The 23,906-nt window shown below is 38.8% G+C and overlaps 1 protein-coding gene across 1 annotated transcript in view; it reads right to left on the reverse strand.

The window, feature by feature from the left end:
- The window catches only part of LOC128527602 (NACHT, LRR and PYD domains-containing protein 3-like), a 159,120-nt gene extending 139,330 nt beyond the window's left edge, over positions 1–19,790 (reverse strand). Inside the window, exons 1-5 of the mRNA XM_053500065.1 lie at positions 19,684–19,790; positions 12,795–12,852; positions 11,990–12,188; positions 9,428–11,189; positions 8,923–9,096 (exon numbers count right to left, since the gene is read on the reverse strand). Coding sequence (XP_053356040.1) covers positions 8,923–9,096; positions 9,428–11,189; positions 11,990–12,188; positions 12,795–12,852; positions 19,684–19,730 — 2,240 coding nt within the window. The 5' untranslated portion in view covers positions 19,731–19,790. The remainder of the gene's footprint in view (positions 1–8,922; positions 9,097–9,427; positions 11,190–11,989; positions 12,189–12,794; positions 12,853–19,683) is intronic.
- Between the last annotated feature and the right edge of the window lie 4,116 nt (positions 19,791–23,906).

Consider the following 23,906-nt stretch of genomic DNA (forward strand, 5'->3'; position numbering starts at 1 on the left):
CTATAAGGAACATTTCCAGCACCTTGTTTAATCTATAGTCATGAAGAATTAAAGCAGTTCTAAAGGTGTAAAGGGACAGATGCTCAGGCCGGTGATTAGTATACTGCTGATGCTGAATGCTGAGAGTTTGAAGAACACGAGAGTGAAAATGTAGTTGCTGCTGAGGATGTTACATAAACACAAATTTCTTTAATTTCTTGAAGTTAACCTACATTAAATTTATTATGAAGAAATGGGGGAGGGGTCAAGACTTTTGCACAGTACTGTAATTTTGCTATGCAAGAGGTTCTGTTCTATGCCCCATCAACATTCAGCCTCAGCTGCTTTTTAAGCACAAACTCACAAACCGACTCCAACGTACCGACCTCACATTCTCTTGTTAAGTTGTTCACTCCTGAATAAGATTCATTGTTACTCTAAATGCACTGCTGAATGAGTGACTATATAATCAGTTCCTACAGGATACAAATATACTGACAGTGAAGTAAAAATATCACTGATCCAGTAACTTATGCTAATAACTGACATACACAAGTTTCTGGAGTTTACAGGATGAACTCTTCAGTAGAGTAGAGATCTGTTTCACTCCTGCATTTCCCAGGGTGTTCTCACTCAGGTCCAGCTCTGTCAGGTGTGAAGGGTTTGAAGTAAGAGCTGATATCAGATCAGTACAGCCTCTCTCTGTAATACCGCTCTTACTCAGCCTGCAGACAGAGAACACAGCTGAGACACAGATCTTTAAATACAGAACAGATAACCAACCATCATAAACATTAAACATTTATAACTAATTACTCTGTCCAGGCTGTACACACAGTGCAGTAGACTCTTTATCATCACTGAGTGATAAACATCCACACGAGAGCACAAAGAGGAAAAGTGAGGTGCTTCTGCTAGCATTTACATCACTCAAAAATGCTTAACTGTAATGAACACATGCTGGGTTTAAGTCCCACCTTTGTGCTCTTTGTCACAGCTAAGACAACTAAACCAATCATAGATACAGAAGGTGGAATTTGTCAAAAGAAAAATAAAATCTTATCTGTATCTATTAATGCTATAATAAACTCAGGGCAGTAAGTTGTACTTTAAAACACTTAAATATTTAAAAACAGATTTTAATAAATGTCTGTCACTACTGATCAGTCTCAGTCTCAGCCGATCCTTCAGTTTGGTGTTTTTGCTGGACTCTGGCTTTAACACTGTTCATGATACACATTCGTAACATACAGATGTGGTCATTAAGACTGCGCGTGTTTTCCCGCGGGATGCCTCAATTTAGCGCGCGGGGCGCCGCAACTTGCCGTAAGCAACATTCGGGAATTTAAATAAATGTGTTGTGCTTCACTGAATATCCGCCAGATGGCGCATGGAAGGACTTTATTTAAACGCCGGACCAAGTACTGTACAACGAAGAATTGTGTATAATTACTTAGTCTAAAACAATATTGTTCCCAATGCTGAAGCAAACATGAATTTTATTTTGCTTTACAACAGATCTTTCATGATAAATGTGTGTATATGTGCTTCATATTATTTTCATAATGATGAAATGAGATGCCCAAATTCGTGCTTTAAAATTCTTAATAAGTTTCTTATATATTTTTTGTAATGTTTTAACAGGGACAAAACAGTGAAAGACATGGCAATGTCTCGGTTTACATGGTGTTGAAATTAATTTTTTAATTTCCTATAGGCTATCTGATAGTCTTAACTATGCGAATGTCCTGATTCGTGAATATGCCAACATATCTTATTTAAAACGTAAAAAATGTGTCGACATCATCAGAAGACATGAATGAACTATATATATATATTATATTATTAAGTAAATATTATCTTATGACCACAAACTTTTTCGGGCTTTTTATAATAATCATCATATTTGCTGTTTGTGTCCAGCATTTAATAATTATTTCATACATTATTTAACCACGGCTGGAAATAATAGCTGGAATGTGATGTGATTGTGAATTCATGACTAAAATAAAGCAGTTTGTCTTTTGTAAAGTACTTTCACTTTACAAAAGGCAGCGTTTTTATCAAAAGGTTGATAAACGCGTGTTGTACAGTATATACACCGCGACAGCGCGCGCAGTTACTCACTTCTCACCTTTCATGTAGGTCTGCTCGGACTAATTCGTTTTAAACCCCTCAAAACTGCGTGTATATACAGCTCAAAACCTCCATCAGTTATTAAATATAGCATCTATTTAGAAAAAATGCCCCAGTGATTTCGGAGCTTCAGGAAATCTCTCGGCGCTCTGCACATAACACCGGGCCAACTCATGTCGAAAAGAATTTATAAACGGTTTCTAAACGTGGGCTATTGTTTTTTTTTTACTTATAATATTTGTTAATTTAATTTAAATGAGGTTTGGGCTCAGGACTTCGATTCGGCATCGTGATTCTCCTCTTTAATTTACTCCATAGTTTTAATCAGCGCTCAGCCGCATGCATGGAGTTTTCCAGAGCGCACCGGCAGAAGTAGACTAATGATTATGAACGCGTCGGGAAAACAGCAAGCAGACTGACTCTGACCATTTAAAAAAACGTTTGCGTTCATTTTCTGACGCGCTCAAGTTCACCAAAAACAATACAGAACAGCGCACCTTATTTGCTTTCAAACATTTATAAAATCACGTTTTTTCGTTATTGTGAGTGCGCTTAAATAAAAGTTGAGTCTTATAAAGGCATGTAGTCTTATATAGTTTTATTATATAGTTTTTGCACATTAATCAGAGTCCTCATCTGTTACATTTTTGAGGACAATAGTTTTTTTTCAGCCTGTCACGGCGTGCGCCCAAATCAATATCGCTTCTCGCTCACTAGTTAGGCGGCCTCTCCTTCAGATATACGAAGAAGCAGGGCTGCAGAATTAGGCACGAATAGTGAAGAAGAGCTCTCCTTGCTAATGATCCCGGGTTCATCCGCGCTATAAAATACTTGGGGTTTGTTGGTTTACAGTGGATTTTACTACGCGGTGTGAATGAGACGCGCGCACACAACGCGGAAGTGCGGCATGCAAACGGGGCAAATGGAACGCGCCCCAGAGACTTCAAAGAAGAGCAAGCGCAAGCAGACGGAGGCAGGAGCTGCTGTTCGCGGATGGCCGTCGTACTCGTATTTTATAGCGCAAACCCGGGAATATTGGCATGGATGAGAGCTATGTCCAGCTCTGTACCAGCATGTCATGTGGGCATTATAAGACTAAAAAGTGGCAGCTGGCACGCCTAAAAATAGACGCAGGTTATTTTTTTTATAGTCTAAATTAAAATCCTCCTCTTTAGTGCCTCCTATTCCTATTAATCCTATTGTTCTTTTAGTGTCACTGCGTGTGCTTACAATGCCAGACAACATTCAAATGCAAATTATTCACTCTCCCCAAGTGTGAATCAGCTGTTCTCACCTATACATATTAACCTATACGTTCTCACCTAAAGTGTTTAGGTAAAATTCCACCTATACAAGTGTGACAAATATGCAAAGAAAAAAAATAGGAAGGGGCAAATACTTTTTCATGGCACTTCACGTGTAGTCAGATTGTTCCACTGGGCTGAAACTGTAGCACGTGGAGTTATAGCACTTTTCAAATCACACTTACTATACACTGATATGAATAACTTTGAATGATGAATGCTACATTAATATGATCTCGGGCTTGCTCCACATTATAAAAGCAAAGCGCGGAGTTTAGTCCGAGATCAGGGAAGTACGTGATGTGGTGGAAAATAGGCAGTGGCGGTTCTACACTGAATTGCTCCGCGGGCGAGACTCCCTCCCGCCCCCCCCGTCAGCGCCACTTCTAACCAACCAAACCCCCTGTCTGAAGTCTGCTCGGTCTTGTTAATTTGTTTTAAAAACCCCAATTCTGTGAATTCCCTCAGCAGCGAAATCGGTTTGGTGACTTCACACCTGTTGTAAAGGTGAGATGGGGGATTACAGTAACTGTGGGTGCCCTTCACCTCGGAGCGCGCTGTCGCGTTGTATTCAATGAATAGACTAAAACAAAATCATGTTTGCTTCAGCATTGGAAACAACATTGTAATAGATTAACTTTATTAAAGATTATACACTTTTGTATTCTTTGTCCACACACGTGGGCAATTTTTAGATATTGATCCTTTCTCGATGCAGCAAATTTTCTGAGCAAATTAATAATAATTTCCATGAATGAAAAGGAGGAAGAAGAAAAGGTTACGCGAAAATAAGAAAAAGCTTTAGAGGTAAATGCTGTGAAATGCTTTAAATGAACAGATTCTGCCTATAACAGGTCAGGGACAGTGAGGCTGGATCCAGCAGCACACCACATCCCACATCATAATACATGCTGATGATGACCAACACGTCTCCCCTCATCTACCAGAGCCAAGTAAAAAGAATGGCAATCAAACAGAATAAAATTAGTACCAGCATTAACTTGTGCTAGTAATTATGATGGTGGTCAATATTAATTGAAATAATGTTTCTCAGCATTATTTCGTGTTAATATTGACTACCATAATAAAGAATAAAATAAAAAATATTGTCTTTATAGATTTATATGTTGTTTGTCTTGATGTTCTTTTTTTTGTTTGTTTCTTTGACCCAATATATGTTCAGTGATACTTCAAATAACATGTTTAAATAGCATTGATTTCTGTATTGTGTTATATTTTTATACTAGTAACTGGTGTTAAAAATGTATCTCTACATTAATGAGCCAATGTATTATGGTGTGGGCTGCTGTGGGCCAGGAAGTCCAGGGCCACTTTTTGGTCCCAGTCCGCCCCTGTAATAACGAATGGAGAAAGCGCAGTCGAAGCCCGGAGATTCTGTGTTCCGCGGGGGCCAATCGTGAATAGCTGACACTTAGTGACAGCCAATGAAATTGAAGCATTTTTGCCGCTTTCCACATGGTGTGGCGTTGCTTAAATAATATCCGTATAATATCTGTATATCCTATAAAATCGTCCAGACTCTGGTTCGAATCCCGCTCTGGGTGAAAATGTAATAAATGTGAATTCTTTGTTTTACACTTTTGGCATATGATAATCATTAAATTACAGCAACTGTGAGGTGAGTGCTAATGTGTTTCATAGCTTAAGCAAAAAAAAATTCTCAATTGCAAACCTGCATTTAGTACTGAAGCATAAGTAACACCAGCATATTGAGCACTGGCTGGGAATCGAACCCGGGTCTCCCGCATGGCAAGCGAATCACCTACCACTGAGCCACCAGTACCCATGTGCGTTTAAAGCGCATAAATACTGTTATAGGCTAACGATACATCTTTGTAGTCCTTTTGCACACGTGCGGGTGCGTTACAATAATAATAATAATAAATTCGGAGAACTACTACTACTAATAATAATAATTCTGAATGAAATTGAAGAATAAATACATAACAGTTTGAGCTTGACACGTTTATGAGCTCTGTCGCTTGCCGTCAATGGGCGCCTAAGAGACATAACATTTTTCGGCTTCAGTAGACACACAATACTTTAGACTGAAACACGACTGCCCCCTACAGGTATTGAAGGGCATTTTCACAGCTTGCCGCGCGCACTCGCGGCAAGTCGTGGGATCCCTTTTCCGAAAACGTGCGTTTTTAAAGGCCAGATCTGTACCTGTGAGTTAGCCGCTAAGTGTTTACTGCAGTTTAAACCTTCCAGTGGTGTGTTACACACATCACACATCACAAATGTTCCACGATGGTGTGTCTCACTTTCACCCACATTTACACTTAGCATCATCACTATCTCTGCTCCCGGATTAAAGCCATGACAACAACAACAACCCCCGATTCCACCTCCATTACTTTTATACAGAACACCAAGGTGTGATGACGGTACAATATTCCCACACTGTCTGTGTGAAAGAAGCGAGAGTTCAGTACTGTCAGTCTATTAGATGTGTGTGTAGTAATTAGACGTTACCTCACAGTCCGCAGTTTCCAGTGTTTATTCTTCAGTTCTGCAGAGAGCAGCTTCACTCCTGAATCCTGAATCCTGTTCTTACTCAGATTCAGCTCCCTCAGGGTGGAGGATTCTGATCTGAGAGCTGTGAGCAGAGCTGAACATCCTCCCTCTGTCAGATTACACTCACTGAGTCTGAAAGAACAATTCATCACACTTAACTCTGGGTTTATGGCTAGAAAATCTCCTATTAATACTCCATTGTCTGTGTTCTGTGTGTATTGAAGTGCTTTGGTGATTTAATCTGAAATCAGTTCTCTACTTACAGCCTGTTCTCTTTAAACTACTCACTAGTACTAAAAGCACAGAAACCGAACCAATCAAACCTGAAAACAAACCATTCAACATTTACATTAGTAATGCAACAACGACTCAAGACGCATCTGTTTCTCCAGTACTTGGACTAACCCCCCCCTCCAAAAAAACAAAAAAGCAAACAAACAAAAAAAACTCTTCCAGTTGTGTTGGACTAATGGCACTTAGTTATTAACCTAGTTAACCCAGTGTAAGTATGTATCCAATGATGTAAACTTTAAAGCACTTTTTGTAAGTCGCTCTGTAAAAGTAAAAGTTTCCAGATGATTACAGAATAGTTCTTACTGAAGTGTTTCAGGTCTGCAGTGTGGATCCTTCAGTAAAACACAGAGTTGCTCTACTCCTGAGTCTCCGTCTACTTTCCCGCTCAGATTCAGATCCGTCTGCAGTATGGAGTTTATACCCAGAACACCAGTCAGATGATCACAAGCTCTCTGTGCATCAGGACTTTTCAACAACCTGGAGAGAGAGAGAGAGTGAGAGAGAGAGAGAGAGAGAGAACAGATACATTTATATATCTGTATATATCTGATTTATACATATTCTCTCACACATTTTATACTGATTTCCCTCATTTTATTCAGATTCAGTAAAGCTGCTTTGTGACAATGACCTCTGTTACAAGTCTTATATACATAAAAATGAATCGAATTGAACTGAATAAATGCTAAAACTAGTTATATTTACAGAAATGCAGTGTTAATGTTTTAAAACTACAATTTTAAACAATTCCTTATTTAAACTGGAATTAGGACATTATAGAAAAATATGGGTCCATGCAGTTGTGTAGTGCACTGGGGGCAGTGGGGGCTTTAGATATGTACTGATCAGCTGAACAGTGTATAACAGTCAAACTGAAGTAGTGAACAGTGTTACTAATCAACAGTGTGATTAAAATTTACTAATACACACATGGATCACCTGATAATAATAATAATAATAATAATAATCTGAATATGACCAAATTGTCTAATTTAGGTATGTGGTGATGGTGGATGATTTAATTTGTAGCTAATAAAAAGTTGATCTACGTCCTTTGATATGATATGATGTACATATGAATCTCTATATGTACTGTGTGATTCTCATCAGTCCCATGTAATCACCCTGAGGTAAGGTATCTGGGGTAAGATAAGGGGGCGGTTGGTGCACTTGACCCTGTGATCAGCAGATTTTAAATAAACATTAATTTAAAACATCACTGACGACTGAAGCTTAATTCACAGCTGTGGCTTTACACAACAATGGAAAGTTACTGAAAATTTAAGGCTGGATTTTAAAAATATGGGGAAAAAAATCTCACCTCAAAGTATTCAGTTTACATTTTGTATTTTTCATCAAATTCCTAAGTTCCTTCAGTCCTGATGTTCCAGGGTCGTTCCCTCTGAGGTCCAGCTCTATCAGGTGTGATGAGGGGTTTGACATCAGAGCTTTAACCAGAGCAGTGTATCCTTCACCTGTTATACTGCAGTCTGAAAACCTGGAGAAGCAACAAGAAGGTAAACATTGTTAACTTTAACCTTTAACCACTGCTGACTAAGATTACTCTAAATGCACTGCTGAATGAGTGACTCTATAATCAGTTCCTACAGGATACAAATATACTGACAGTGAAGTATAAATATCACTGATCCAGTAACTTATGCTATTAACTGACATACATAAGTTTCTGGAGTTTACAGGATGAACTCTTCAGTAGAGTAGAGATCTGTTTCACTCCTGCATTTCCCAGGGTGTTCTCACTCAGGTCCAGCTCTGTCAGGTGTGAAGGGTTTGAAGTAAGAGCTGATATCAGATCAGTACAGCCTCTCTCTGTAATACCGCTCTTACTCAGCCTGCAGACAGAGAACACAGCTGAGACACAGATCTTTAAATACGAACAGAACCATCATAAACATTAAACATTTATAATTAATTACTCTGTCCAGGCTGTACACACAGTGCAGTAGACTCTTTATCATCACTGTGTGATAAATATCCATCAGATTCACAGCAAATCACATCAAATCCAGATGTTTTGGTGCAGCAGTAATGATTACAGCATTAGTTAGATTTAAATGTGTATACTAATATATACATATACATATATATATATATATATATATTCCTTTTAATCATGAGGTTTATCCCGATCAGGACAGTGGTGAATGCGGCCTCTATGGCGTGAACGCTGGACATGAGGAGGGAACACACACGAGATAATTTACCAGGATAAAAAACTGAGAAAACAAAATTACATAACTTTTTTCATTTGTCTGTGAGCAGACTCACCACTGATGTCTCTGTTCTGTGTAAAATAATTAAAGCACATTGTGAGAAGATTTAGTGGAGGTATATCAACATATTGTGGGCCAGGAGTAGCTCAGTGGTTAAGGCATTAGACTACGGTTCGAAAAATGCCAGGATCAAACCCCACAACCACCAAGTTGCAACTGTTGGGCCCTTGAGCAAGGCCCTTAACGATCAGATGTGTAATGAGATAAAAATGTAAGTCGCTCTGGATAAATGCCTAAATGTAAATATTATAGTGACAAGAACACAAGATTTAATAAAATACTGCGCAGATACATCTTCCTCTGTATTGTGTGTTTCTTGATTGTATACCTTTTACATATATTGTATACCTATGTAATAGGAGAGACGAACCAACCTCAGTGTCTCCAGTTTACAGTTTGGACTCTTCAGTACAGCACAAAGCAGCTTCACTCCAGAGTCCTCCAGAGGATTCCTGCTCAGATCCACCTCAGTCAGCTTTGAGGATTCTGAGCTGAGAACTGTGTGTAAAGCCGAGCAGCTTCTCTCTGTCAGGTTACACTCACTGAGTCTGAAAGGAGAAAATGTGAGTGGAGCTTAAACAATTAATGCTCAAAACTGTTTAAGTATATGCAGATCACTGCTGTTTCTCATCTATCTGTACATTAGCTCTATAACACACACTACATCACATAGTATCACCTGATATAAGATGTTGGTATTGAATAGTTTTTTCACATAAATGAGCTCAGTATCAGACTGATGTCCAACACCAGTATCAGTACCAATGCAGTCATATTTAGAATAAATAAGTTACTAAGAGTAGATCGACATTTTGCTGTAAAATCCAATCAGAACATTTCAGTTCCTCTCTGTTGAAAAAAGAAACAGGTTTTACTTACAGAGCTGTTGTGGCTTCCTGTATGACTGGCAGCAGTCTCTTAAAGCATTCATCTGACTTTATGAACTTCTGAAGCTCAAACACTTCCAGATCCTCCTCTGACGTCAGTAACACAAAGACCAGAGCAGACCACTGAGCAGGTGAGAGTTCAGCTTCAGAGAGACGTCCTGAGCTCATGTAGCTTTGGATCTCTTTCACTAGTGAATCATCATTTAACTCGTTCAGACAGTAGAACAGATTAATTAATCTCTCTGGAGATGGATTTTGTTCAAACTTGAACTTGATGTACTCGACTGTGTCTTTTTGGCAGTCAGAGCTGCTTCCTGTGTGTGTCAGCAGACCTCGAATGAGCTTCTGATTAGACTCCACTGAAAGACCCAAAAGGAAACGGAGGAACAGGTCCAAGTGTCCGTTCTCACTCTGTAAGGCCTGGTCCACTGCACTCTTGAGGAACTCAGACATTTCTGACTTATTGAAAAGACCAGACAGATCAGTGCTTTGTTTTATTGTTGTGTTTTTGTCGAGGAAGCAAATAAATGTGTATAAAGCAGCCAAAAACTCCTGAACACTCAGATGCACAAAGCTGAACATCTTCCCCAGGTGGAGTCCAGACTCGGTTCTGAAGATCTGAGTACACACTCCTGAGTACACTGCCACTTCTTTAACATCAATGCCACACTCTCTCAGGTCTTCCTCATAGAACATCAGGTTTCCTTTCTCCAGCTGTTGGAACGCCAGTTTGCCTAAAGCCAGGATACTCTCTCTGGTCTGGGGAAGATCAAGGTCACATTTCTGGTGGTACTTTTGGTCCTTGTGTTTGATCTGAAATACCAGGAAGTGTGTGAACATTTGAGTCAGGGTCTTGGGGATCTCTCCACTCTCTGCTTCACCCAATATTCTCTCTAGAACAGTGGCTGAGATCCAGCAGAAGACTGGAATGTGGCACATGATGTAGAGGCTTCTGGAAGACTTCATGTGTCTGATGATTTTATTGGCCAGGCTCTGATCACTGATCTTCTTCCTGAAGTACTCCTCTTTTTGAGCATCACTGAACCCTCGTACCTCTGTTACCTGGTCTACACACTCAGGAGGAATCTGATTGGCTGCTGCTGGTCGAGTGGTGATCCAGAGGCGAGCAGAGGGAAGCAGGTTCCCCTTGATGAGGTTTGTGAGCAGCACATCCACTGAGACTGACTCTGTCACATCACACAACATCTCATTCTTCTGGAAATTTAGCGGAAGTCGACACTCATCCAGACCATCAAAGATGAACAGAATTTTGTAGACATCACTGTCTATTACTTCCAAGTCCTTAAGTTCAGGGAAAAACTGATGAAGAAGCGAAATCAAACTAAAGTTTTCCTGCTTTATCAAGTTAAGTTCTCTAAAGGGAAGAGGAAACAGGAAGAGGATGTCCTGATTAACTGTCCCTTCAGCCCAGTCCAGAATGAACTTCTGCACAGAGACAGTTTTTCCAATTCCAGCTACTCCTTTAGTCAGCACACTTCTGATGCACTTGTCTTTAAAGAGCTCATTACATTTGATGGGTGTCTCCTCTACTGCTGGTCTCCTGGCAGCTGTCTCAAGCTGCCTCACCTCATGTTCATTATTGACGTCTCCACTCCCTCCCTCTGTGATGTAGAGCTCTGTGTAGATCTGATTCAGAACTGTTGATGTCCCATGCTGTGAGACTCCTTCATTAATTCTTTTACATTTATCTAGAAGTTTGGATTTGAGCTTCCGCTGATACACAGAGGCCAGCTCTAACAAACAGGAGAAATATGATGTCATTATTTTCATGTATGTATAATACATGAATACATAAAATCAATACTGATCAAGAATAGGATTAAAATCAACAGACATTTTAAGAATGATGTGTGATGTGTTATGATATGTAGTGAAATGTTTACACGATTTTTTGTGACTTAAAGAGAAAATAAGAGAGGCAAATGCCAGTAAAAAAAGAATGTAAAATATAAAATCTACAATATTTAGTAATTTTGTTACAATAAAATAAAGTAGAAAGTAGAAATATGTAAAAATGTAAAAAGTATGAAGTGTATAAATAAACTGTATAAAGTAGATGTAATGTGTAATGTGTGCAGTGTGAAACAGCAGCAGTGTGTGTGGTCATGGAGTGTGAAATGAAATGATGAGCAGCACTGGTATTGTCCATCTTTAAAGTTCAATAGTGGTCCTCATTTATATGTGAACAGAACGAGAAATGTGCAACATATATGTTCTGTGTGCTGCAGTTCTGTGTAACTGTTCAAATGTTCAGTCTGGATGGTTTTTGTTGAGCTCCAACACATGTGTGAAGGAAACATAGCAAGTCCAATCAGTTGAGTCCTATGTGGAGTTCTGGTTGAGAGCCTGTATAGCCTGCGTGAAGAAGCTCCTCCTCAGTATTTCTAGGATTATCTCTACTACTAATTCATTTGTTTACAAAAAAATCTTATTAATGTGAATAAAACTGGATCAGTATGATTATATAGACCAGAAGACCAGTCTGTCTCCTTTATAGTATTTATAGAATATTTTAATAATCTAAAACTCTTACTGATCTGCAGTTTGTGAGCGAGGTATTTCTGCTTCATGTTCTTTAGAAGGTGTAGTGTGATCTTCAGCACACCCTCTCTAACACAGTCCAGATCCTCCTCCTCCTCCTCCTCAGAGCATGCTGGGTAATCAGCACTAAGTAGGTTCTTAAATCTGTTCAACTTGTTTTTCAATAATGTGATAAATTTGTGCTCCAGCTCCTGATGAAAAACATAATGAAATAAAATTGAAAAAAGAATGTTACATATTGTGATAACATGTGATTTTACTGTGCTGCTGAATTCTAGATTCCGATTGGTCAGAGGGTGTTGATGAACAGCATCTCTGACAGTAGTGCAGCTACAAATCAAAGCTTTATATTAATGCTGTGTTTCTAATACGTCATTGTTTCTATAGTAACGGCTCATTCACAGAGACCTGTATGGTGGATTTACTACATAAACACTAAACAGTGTTCAGGCTGATGATTGATATTGTGAAGTTTCTTTAAGTACAGGTTTATTTAGCATGTATGGAAGGAGCCTCAGCATTAATGCTTTGTAACCGTCAAAGTTAAAGCTGTGACTATTTTATTCTCCACATGGGAAAGACTTTATGACAGAGGAGTTTACACTTTGAGGTAGAAACGATGAATTACAGCAGATAATATTTTGGACAACTGCACATGATGTTAATCTACTTTTTTAATTATAAAAATAGCCCATAGCTAAATTATCTAGAAAAGTAATAATTCCTTATGTAATATTTGACTGTTTACACTCTTACACACACAACACACACAGACACACACAGACACACACACACACCTTGAATATGGACTCCAGTGAATTTCTGCTGATGATTTTCGAGCTCTGTTTTGTGATTCTGTGGATAAACAAACACTGTAAACTTTACATTTATAGCACCACACACTCACGACACAAATTCACTCAGTTGTATTTCTTAATGTTCCTGTCAGATTTCTGTGCTGTTTCTTTATGATGCTGTACATTAACGCTTTAGATCAGTTGTCTATTTTAATAGGAACATCTGAACGACACATCTTTGCAGTTATCTAATCGGCCGATCATGTTCCAGCAGTACAGTTCATAAAATCATGTAAACACAGGTCAGAAGCTTCGGATAAAGCTCACACTGAACATCAGAACGAAGGATATTTGTGATCTCTGTAACTATAACTGTGACATGGTTGTTGGTACCAGAATGACCTATAAAAGTATTTCAGAAACTTATGATCTGGACTTCCGGTTAGCAGCCACATGGAGTAGACGTGTAAGTTAGGTGCTCCGACAATTTTACATTCCTTCACTCCCTTATTCGTTTCTAAATGCTAAACTAAATCTTTAGGATACAATAACTTTGTACTCTTCCCCACGGTTACATACTTTTCACATTTAAAATGGCTACAAGGAGTGTTAAGGCCGGGAAAAAGGACGACACTGTGACCCCTCTAACAGTCGAGGCCATCTCTGCGCTGTTAGATAAACAACGTGAAGCGTTAGTGGCTGAATTTAAATCTTCGTTAAGTTTACTGGAAAGTAAACTGGACCAAATCCAAACCCAAGTAGAGGACCATGGACAGCGCTTACCTTCGTTAGAACTCGCTACAGATGACCTGAGCCAGCGTGTGAGCGAGTTAGAGAACATCTGCTCCGGACTTCGGGAAAACAACACTAAGTTAACGGCCAAAGTCGTAGACCTAGAAGGCCGGAGCAGGAGACAGAACCTGCGTGTCCTGGGTCTTCCGGAGGGTACTGAGAGTGGACTCCCTACCGAGTTTTTCTCGAAGTTTCTGTGCGAGGTGTTTGGAAGTGAAACGCTCCCTTCCCCGCCTGAGATTGACAGAGCCCACCGCATACCTGCATCCAAACCCGCTTCAGGTCAGAGACCTCGGCCGGTCATTCTCCGTGTGCACCGGTACCAGGTTAAAGACCTTCTGGTTCGGGAGGCTCGGCGGAGAGGGAAGCTGGAATACCGCGGTCAGCAGGTTCGTATCGTGGAAGATTACGCTCCCGAAGTTTTAAGCCAGCGAGCCGAGTATAGAGACGTTATGTCTGAGTTATACAACCGTGGACTCCGGCCTTCTCTCCTGTATCCAGCACGGCTCCGGATAACTCTCTCTACCGGACAGAAGAAGTGGCTTCGCTCGGTAGAAGAGGCGCAGAAACACATAGACAGTCTGCCGAAAACTACCTAGTGCATTATAGTTTTATTTCTTTTTAATACTACAATTCTCAGGAAAGTACCCTTTTTAACTTTAAATCCAGCCATTTTTACGTTATTTCCTGGTAAGAGTATTGTGTTAAACACGTGTAGTTGTTGTTGGTTTTCTATTATTATTTTCTCTATTTCTAGTCACGTGTAATTTACATGTCTGTTTATTTATTTATTTTTTTAGTGTTACAATGTGACGTGGGGGGCGGGGGGTTGTTTTGTGTTTTTCTCTTATTGAGAGATTTCATTATTGGAGTGGGGAAATGTTTTATTTATATATTTAATTCTTAGTTTTTGTAAACTGTGTCGGAGCAGAAGATGGTGTGGTTAGCGGCAGGAAGAGTGGTTAGGTGGAAAATGGAAGGATGGAAGAGCTTGCTGCTTTGTTTCCTAGCAGCTATCTTTGTTTGTTTGGGGGTAGTGGGGTGTGTGGGGGAGGGGTGTGTGGGGCAGGGGTGGGGGTTCTCCAAAGCCAGTATTGTGTTAGTTCAGTATACACGGTGTATCTTTGATAGGTTGCTCTGTGTTTTACACTTCTGTTTTAGGACTGACGCTGGGCATTTCATTATTATTTATGTTTATCTACCTGCATCTCCTCTCAGGGAGAATGAATAGTTCTTTAAACTTTGTGAGCTGGAATGTTAAGGGTTTAAACCATCCGGTCAAAAGAAGGAAGGTGCTCTCACACCTTAAACAACTTAACACTGCCATCGCATTTTTACAAGAAACTCACATTCGCAGTTCCGATAATTCTCGTCTTATGTCGCGTTGGGGAGGGCAGCACTACCACTCGACCTTTCAGGCCAAAGCTAGGGGTGTCTCAATTCTCATTAATCCAAACATTTCTTTTGAGCAGCATAATATTATTGCAGATATACATGGTCGTTATATCATTGTTTCAGGGAAGTTATTTAATACTAATGTAGTGTTGGCTAATTTATATGCCCCTAATTACGATGACGTTTCCTTCTTTGAACATTTCTTCTCTGTTCTACCAGATCTGAGCTCATACTCTCTCATATTAGGGGGAGATTTTAACTGCTGTTTAGATCCATCACTTGACAGGTCATCTCCCAATCCTATACCTCTGAGTAAATCCGCCATGCTACTTCAGTCCTATCTTTGCAGTTTTGGTATCTCTGACATATGGCGCTTCCTTAATCCAAAAAAGAGAGAATACTCCTTTTTCTCACATGTTCACCATACTTTCTCCAGAATTGATTATTTCTTTTTGGATAATCAACTGATCCCCATGGTTAGCTCCTGCGCTTATCAGAGCATTGTGATATCGGATCATGCACCAGTTGTTATGTCTATAAAGCTCCCCAATCTTCCTCAAATTAATAAACATTGGCGCTTTAATTCTTCATTATTGATAGAGAATGATTTTAAAAAATTTATGGAAGACCAGATAGTTTTTTTCTTGAACACAAATGAAACACCTGAAGTGTCATGTTTAACTGTTTGGGATGCTCTAAAAGCCTACCTCAGGGGACAGATAATTTCGTATACTGCAAATATGAAAAGGAAGGCATATAAAGAACGAAAAGATTTGACCAACCAAATTAAAGAAATCGATCAGCAGTATGCTCTATTTAAAAACCCTGATCTGTATAAAAAACGCATAGAATTGCAAACTAATTTTGAACTCATCTCGACGCATGTAATCGAATGCCAATTATTAAAGAGTAGGAGCCAATTTTACATTCATGGTGATAAATCTGGGAAACTTTTAGCTAATCAGTTAAGAGGTTTTAGAGCACAACAACACATTACAAAAATTCAGATGGAGGATGGTACCATTACTACCGACCATTCTAAAATTAATGATGCATTCAAGAATTTTTATTCTCGATTATATACTTCTGAGTTTCCAAAGGACTGTAATTCACTTGAGAATTTCTTGAATCAACTAGATATCCCAACACTGTCCCCTGATTTTAGATTAAGATTAGAAGAGCCCATATCACAAGAGGAGATTAGTTCCGCTATCTCATCATTGCAATCTGGTAAGTCCCCGGGTCCTGATGGCTTCCCTGTAGAGTTTTTTAAATCTTTCTCCTCATACCTTGCACCACAACTAGCTTTGGTTCTTTCTGAATCTTTTAAGCAAGGTAAGATGCCTGCGTCATTTAATGAGGCTCGCATCACTCTTATAGCAAAGAGAGATAAAGACCCAACAGAGTGCTCTTCATATAGACCAATCTCTCTTCTCAACGTGGATGTTAAAATCCTTGCTAAAGTCTTGGCTCGAAGATTAGAGATTGTTTTACCCTCTATTATATCTGAGGACCAGACCGGTTTCGTCAAAAATCGCTTTTCTTACTCTAACATTCGACGTCTTATGGATGTCCTGTACACACCATCAGAGGGGATCCCTGAGTGTGTCCTTTCTTTAGATGCTGAAAAGGCTTTTGATCGTGTGGAATGGGAGTATTTATTTAGGGCTTTAGAAAAATTTAATTTTGGTCCAAGTTTTATTACTTGGGTTAAATTATTATATTCAAACCCTACTGCCTCAGTTCTGACAAATGCTCAGCAGTCCCAACCATTCAGCCTTCAGCGGGGAACTCGTCAGGGGTGTCCTCTTAGCCCATTGCTCTTTAACCTTGCCATTGAGCCACTAGCAATTGCATTCCGCAGTTGTAGGGATATATCTGGGATTTGGAGGCAGGGAGAAGAACATAAAGTTTCCCTTTATGCAGATGATCTTCTACTTTTTATATCAAATCCAATCTCCTCCCTTCCACCTGTGCTGTCATTGCTTAGTGAATTTAGCTACTTTTCAGGGTATAAATTGAATTTGCGCAAAAGTGAACTTTTTCTGCTTAATAATACAGCAGTAACAACTGGTATGTACAATTTTCCATTCAAGATAGTGAAAAATCAGTTTACCTATCTCGGTATTACAATCACAAGGAAACATAAACACCTTTTTAAAGAAAATTTTACTAGGTTGTTAACCCAAACTAAAAAGGACTTGGAAAAATGGTCACCACTGTCCATGTCCCTGGTGGGCCGCATTAATGCCATTAAAATGAGTATTCTTCCTAAATTTTTATATCTCTTTCAGTCTGTACCTGTTTTCATTCCCAAATCTTACTTTGGTGCTTTAGACTCAATTATATCCTCTTACCTTTGGAAAGGTAAACATCCACGATTAAATAAGTCCCTACTTCAAAGATCTAAAAGAGACGGTGGCATGGCTTTGCCTAATTTTCGTTTTTACTACTGGGCAGCAAACATTCGATCTGTCATCTTTTGGGCATATTTTTATAATCAACCTAATCGGCCTGCCTGGGTGGAAATGGAGATAAAGTCTGTAAAAAATCTCTCTGTATCTGCACTCCTTGGATCTGCACTACCCATCTCCTCAATTAAATCAATCAACAATTCAGTTATTAGGCATACCTTGAGAGTATGGGTTTAGTTCAGAAAGCACAGCGGTCTTCTGGGCTTCTCTTTGTCCAGTCCTATTGTCTCTAACCATCTCTTCCAACCCTCCTTACATGACTCAGTGTTTCAGGAATGGTACAACAAGGGTATCAAGCTTTGCAAAGATCTGTTTGTTGACCATAAGTTTGCATCGTTTGAGCAGCTTTCTGAAAGGTTTAACCTACCCAATTCAAACTTTTTCAGATACCTGCAAGTAAGACACTTCATTCGCTCTTTAATACCGAACTTCCCTGAAGCTCCTGCTGCAAATATTATAGATAATCTCCTATGTTTGTCCCCGCTGCGTAAAGGCCTAATATCCACTATTTATGGTGGATTGATGGGTTTGAGTTACACCCCTTTAAGTAAAATTAAAACTGCTTGGGAGAAAGATTTAAATCTCTCGTTGTCAGATGATACTTGGAATTCAATTCTTAAACTTGTCAATTCAACTTCCTTATGTGCTCGCCACTCTTTATTACAGTTTAAGGTTGTACACAGGGCTCATTTCTCCAAACTTAAACTTTCCCGTTTTTACCCAGACATTGATCCTTGTTGTGAGAAATGTAAAAGTGGAGAGGCGTCTCTTATTCATATGTACTGGACATGCCCGAATTTGGAAAAATTCTGGAGGGATGTTTTTAAAACCTTGTCGTACATATTGAAATGTAACCTTGAACCAGATCCTCTGATCGCTCTCTTTGGTGTCACTGGAGAGGAAGACAAGCGTTTAACTCCAGCTAAACAGCGTTTGTTATCTTTTGCGACACTCCTGGCCAGGCGTTCTCTTTTATTCAAATGGTAGGATGCCACTTCACCCACTCACGCCCAGTGGCTCAGAGATATTATGTCTTGTCTGTCCCTGGAGAAGATCCACTACTCAATCCATTATCCAGACTTAAAATTCCAACAGGTGTGGGGGCCCTTCCTTCGCTTTTTTCATATACATCTATAGTTTGATTCCTTTTCTATTTAATCGTTTGTTTGTTTGTTCTCTTTTCTCTTTTTGTTGTTGTACACAAAACTAAAAGACTTCCAGCTCCAGGTTCTTTTTTCTTTTTTTAGTTTCTCTCCTTTGTTGTGCCTGGCGTCTAGCCTTTCCTTGTACTTGTAAAGCTGGCTTGGAGCTAGGGAGGGGTGGGGTGGGTGTTATAGGGATTTATAAGGAGGTTTTTAACATTACATGTCTACCCTGTAATATCCCTGTTATAAAATCAATAAAAATATTGTTGAAAGAAACTTATGATCTCGTGGGATTTTCACACACAACAGTCTTTACAGTAGATACAGAATGATCCAAAAACATAAAACATTGAGCTCTCCAGAATAAATAATGTGTAAGGCAGTGGAGACTGTGATGTTTGTTTAGAAATAATAATTATGGCAGACAGCCCTTGGTTTTAAGTGAGAAAACTAATATAAGGAACAGGCTACAGTACATTTAATCATTCATGTTCAATTCAGTTGTGAAGCTGTTAAATAAAGCTAAGGTCAAAAAACTTTTCAGTTATGACAAGTTTGTCATATTTTTTTTCAAGGTCTTAAAATTGTGATGAAAACAAAACAAAACAAAAAACAATTAACATTGAATTAGGATACTTATAAAATTGTAATAATTACAGAATTGCAATATTAATTGAATCGACACTTAAGTATTGTGATAACATTGTAGCGGGTGATGTCTGGTGATTTCCAGGCCTACTGACGATGTCCCTGTACATAAAGCCATCTCCATGAACACATGTTGTGTTAAGAGTGTGTTGGAGTGAAAGAACTCAGGTGTTCTGCACAGAGCCCTGACTGAACTCAACCCAAGTATGAGGAAGTCCAACCTGGACATTCTTGAAGATGATTGACAGCTGAAGGATTAAGAAACTGATTCACTACACAGTATTATAACAGACAAACTAAATCACTGCTGCTAATCATGATGATGATGATATTTTAAATTTAATATAAAATTGAACTTTCAAGAATCCATTTTATTTTACATTAGACAATCAATGAACAAATTTACATAAAATTTTCAATCAATGAAAAAACTACCTTTCATGAGTGACTGTTCCCTCTTTAAAGTTCAGTGGGTGTGGCATTGACTGGTCACTCTTAAAGGACACACAGCTGGATCCAGGAGACCTTGGCCTTATCTCAGTTCCACTAAAGAGTAAAGAGAAATGTCTTAGCATGTTTATCTTCTAAAGTCTCTAAATTTAACATACATTCTGCATCTGATGTTTATGTAAATCATGGTAACTGGTCCTGGTTCTGGTCACACAGAATTTCTTAACAGGTTTTTTTTTTCTCTAAATTGCTAATCTAATCTACACTTTATAGTGAAACACATAGTCAACAGAAATGACTGTTTTTTTTTAAGTTAACCCCAAAGTGAAGGTTGTAAATTGGCGATTCGGTAAACAAAGCAGACAGTTTTACAGCTTCACCCCGAGCTGGGGGGAGAACCTATCACACCTGGACACTCTCTTGACCTCTGAAAGACATGCCTTTCAATGAACAAAGGCATACGGCATGGACACTATTTCAAATTTCAAATTCAAATTTTATTTTTCACATACACAATCATACAGAGTACAATATGCAGTGAAATGATTTTGTGCGACCACAGAGTCGCGACGGCAGCCGCCTAAACAGCGCCATCAATTTTAAACATCTTTACAGTGTGCCAGTATTTTAAACATCTTTATAGTGTGCCAGTGGGGCAAAACGTATTCACATATATTTACTCAGTATCTTTCATTACCATGTATATGTTTGATTATTCTGCATAACTTTAAAGGTGTAATGAGAATTTAGAAGAGTGTGTTGGAGTGGAAGAACTCAGGTGTTCTGCACAAAGCCCTGACTGAACTCAACCCAAGTATGAGGAAGTCTAACCTGGACATTCTTGAAGATAATTGACAGCTGAACAATTAAGTAAACTGATTCATTAAACTTTATAGTTAAAAAGCAGTTAATCTGTTTATAACTGATTAACAAGTATTATAACAAACAAACAAAATCACTGCTCCTAATCATGATGATGATATTTTAAATTTAATATAAAATTGAGCTTTAAAGAATCATTTTATTTTACATTAGACAATCAATGAACAATATTACATTTTTTTTCAATCAATGAAAAAACTACCTTTCATGAGTGACTGTTCCCCCTTTAAAGTTCAGTGGTTGTGGCATTGACTGGTCACTCTTAAAGGACACACAGCTGGATAGAAGAGACCTTAGCCTTTCCTCAGTTCCACTATAGGGTAAAGAGAAATGTCTTAGCATGTTTATCTCATAAAGTCTCTAAATTTAACACACATTCAGCATCTGATGTTTATGTAAATCATGGTAACTGGTCCGGTTCTGGTCACACAGAATTTCTTACCAGCTGTTTTTTTTTTCTTTTTTTCCTAAATTGCTAATCTAAACTACTTACCTTTTCATCTCTCCCAGCTCCTCTTTTAGACTCTTTTCAGACGTCATTTTCTCACACTCCGCTGACATTATTTTAGAAAGTCAAACTTCTTCTAGCATAAATTTAGGTTAATCCTGGTGAGTAAAAAAATCAGAGATTAGGAAATTACTGATATAAACATCAAATTCCTTGGTTAAAAATTCCTTCAAAGTATCATGTAAATACCGATGTTCACTCTCTCCAACAGCCTGATGGAGCTCAAATGATATTTTTACGTTTAATTTATGCTTTATATGTTACATATAAAGATCAAGATTCTTTGTTAATATGAGTAAATGCAAAAATATATACTGTAGGTACAAACTGCAAGAGAATAAAACACTTCAGAAAGAGTCACATTTACTCGACAGAACTTCTTAAGGAAATGAAAGCATCGTGTTTCTATCAAATGAAGGTTTATCAGTCAAAACAGAAACATAAAAAAATCAATATGAGGAGTTCTTAGAATTTTATGTTGAATTTTTTAGAATGAATATTAATGTGATTCTCACTTTAACAAATAACAACTGTAAACTTTAGACATCTGTAAGAAACACTACAGGACACACACACACACGTTTATTTCCCTCAAGTTTAGTTACTGCATTAACACTGTGTTATCCACATTTTTATAGTAAAGTGTGTAATGTTTAGACTAAATTTATCTTCATTCAGTAAATAATCCTAACACTCACACACTACAGATTTATGTTCATGTACTCACTGTTATTTTTTCTCAGCAAATAACTTTTCTCGCCACAAAAACGATCTTCAGACTTTCACTTTCACTTTGAACTAGTCTCCTCCTCTCTCTCTCTCTCTCAGACACATAATGACACTATGTCAGGATAGTGCAGAGGACTGCAGACATGTTTCTGACTCTATACCCAGCCGGATCTAACAGGTTTCCTAATATTACTGACATTTTATGGCACCACAGGAGCCCATGTAAAACCATTTGCAATGCTATACAGTGATTTATTTGTTGTGTCCCAACACAATATTAACACTAAACACCACATATTGACACCACAGTTTTCAGCACAAGGCAGGATTTCATCAAAACAGTACGGTACAAGTACAAGTAACATTTTGGTATTTACTTTCTACGGGTCCTGTGAGGGGACACATGCACGGTACCTGTAATCACTCCTTGGCTCACTGTTTCTCTCCAGGTTTATTCCAGAGTACCACTGCAAAAAAGCAGTAAGCAGTAATTTAGAAACTTACTCTAGAATTGTCAAGCAACGATAACAACTCAGATAGTAAGGTGATATTCACACAGCATTGTCTAACAAAACCCATTCCTAACATTAACAAAGTTTGCTTAACAAAATCCATAAAAATATAAATGCTCGAGTTACTCACATGTCAGCACTGAAGTAAGCCCTAAACACATTTTCACAAACTCGACAGCCTGCTAAGGATAAACTTCATTCATTTCTTCTGGTAGTACAAGAAAAAGGTTTAAATCATTGTTCGGTTTGTTGGTGCAGATGCCAATAATCGCAGAATTGAAGATGAAGGACTTCCTCGTGCGGCCTCTTCAGAAAAAAAGCTTTATTAATACATAATGACTTTTGCAACAAGTTTCTATATACTTGACTGAAAATTATCTTTTAAATTGCTGCCGCTGCACAAAACAAATTACTTCGATAGAACAGTAATGTACGGTGGCCCTGAAGTGCAAAACAAATTAACGAAACTGAAAACAAAATAACAAATTCAAAACCAAATTAAAAAAACGGAAAACAAATTAAAAAACAAATAACTGTAAGGGTCCGCCACTAGAGGTCACTGTTTTTCATTTTGTAGTTTTTTGTTGGCTGACTCAGTTTCCCAGCAGGCACCTCGGTCAGGTGATGCGAGTGCACACCTGAACCGAGGTAGCCATCAATCCATCTTTATAAATAGCTGTTTAGACTGGGAAACTGGGTCGAGCATTTTTGGTATCACCACTGTCACTTGTGTGGGCATTTAGTTTTAGTTTGTTTTTGTTTAGTTTATTTTGATTTTAGTTGTGTTGACTTGGGCTCTCTTATTGGCAATGTTTTTATGTATGTTTTGTGTGTCTGTGTTAGTGAAGCTGATTTGGTCCTGTCTTAAATGTATGTAAGTACTGTGGTTGTTGTCCTCCTGTGTTCTTGTGTGTTTAGCTAAAGTCAGGTAAGTAGTTAGGTGTGTGTTTGGTTAGGAGCGTGTTTAGCTAAAATCTATGTTGCGTTACAGTAACTAGCATGCTTCTAGCCATAGCCCCTTTGTGTCTTTAGCTGTCCTGTGTTTCCTATCCCCCTAGTGCCCCAGTGCGCCTAGTTTTAGAGTGCCGCCCCTCCTAGCTTTGGAGTACCGATTAGCTTGTTAGTGCCGCCTCGCTTAGTCTTGGAGGGCCGCCTCTCCTCTGTCTGTGTTTCTGTGCCCCCATTCCCTAGTGTGTGTTAAGCTATTAGGTAAGTGTAGCTTAGTGCATGTTGGGGCTAAAGACATGCTTAGCTAGGTGTATGTGTAGCTAACTGCCATGGTTAAGCACAGCTTAACCATGTTTAGCTAAAAGCCATGCCTAGCTGATTGCCATGTCTTTAGCCCTCTACGTGTCTCCCTCTAGTGTCTCTTTTCTCTCTGGTGTCTCCCTCTAGTGTCCAGTCTCAGCTCCATGCATAGTCTGTGTGTCCTGTTATGTTTGTCCTCCCCCTGCCTGTGTCTCGCCACAGGGCGTGTTATGTTTGTCCTCCCTCTGCCTGTGTCTCGCCACAGGGCGTGTTATGTGTCTCCCCCTGCCTGTGTCTTGCCACAGGGCGTGTTATGTGTCTCCCCCTGC

Source organism: Clarias gariepinus, chromosome 7 (genome assembly GCF_024256425.1).
Source record: "Clarias gariepinus isolate MV-2021 ecotype Netherlands chromosome 7, CGAR_prim_01v2, whole genome shotgun sequence".
Classification (NCBI taxonomy): Eukaryota; Metazoa; Chordata; class Actinopteri; order Siluriformes; family Clariidae; genus Clarias; species Clarias gariepinus.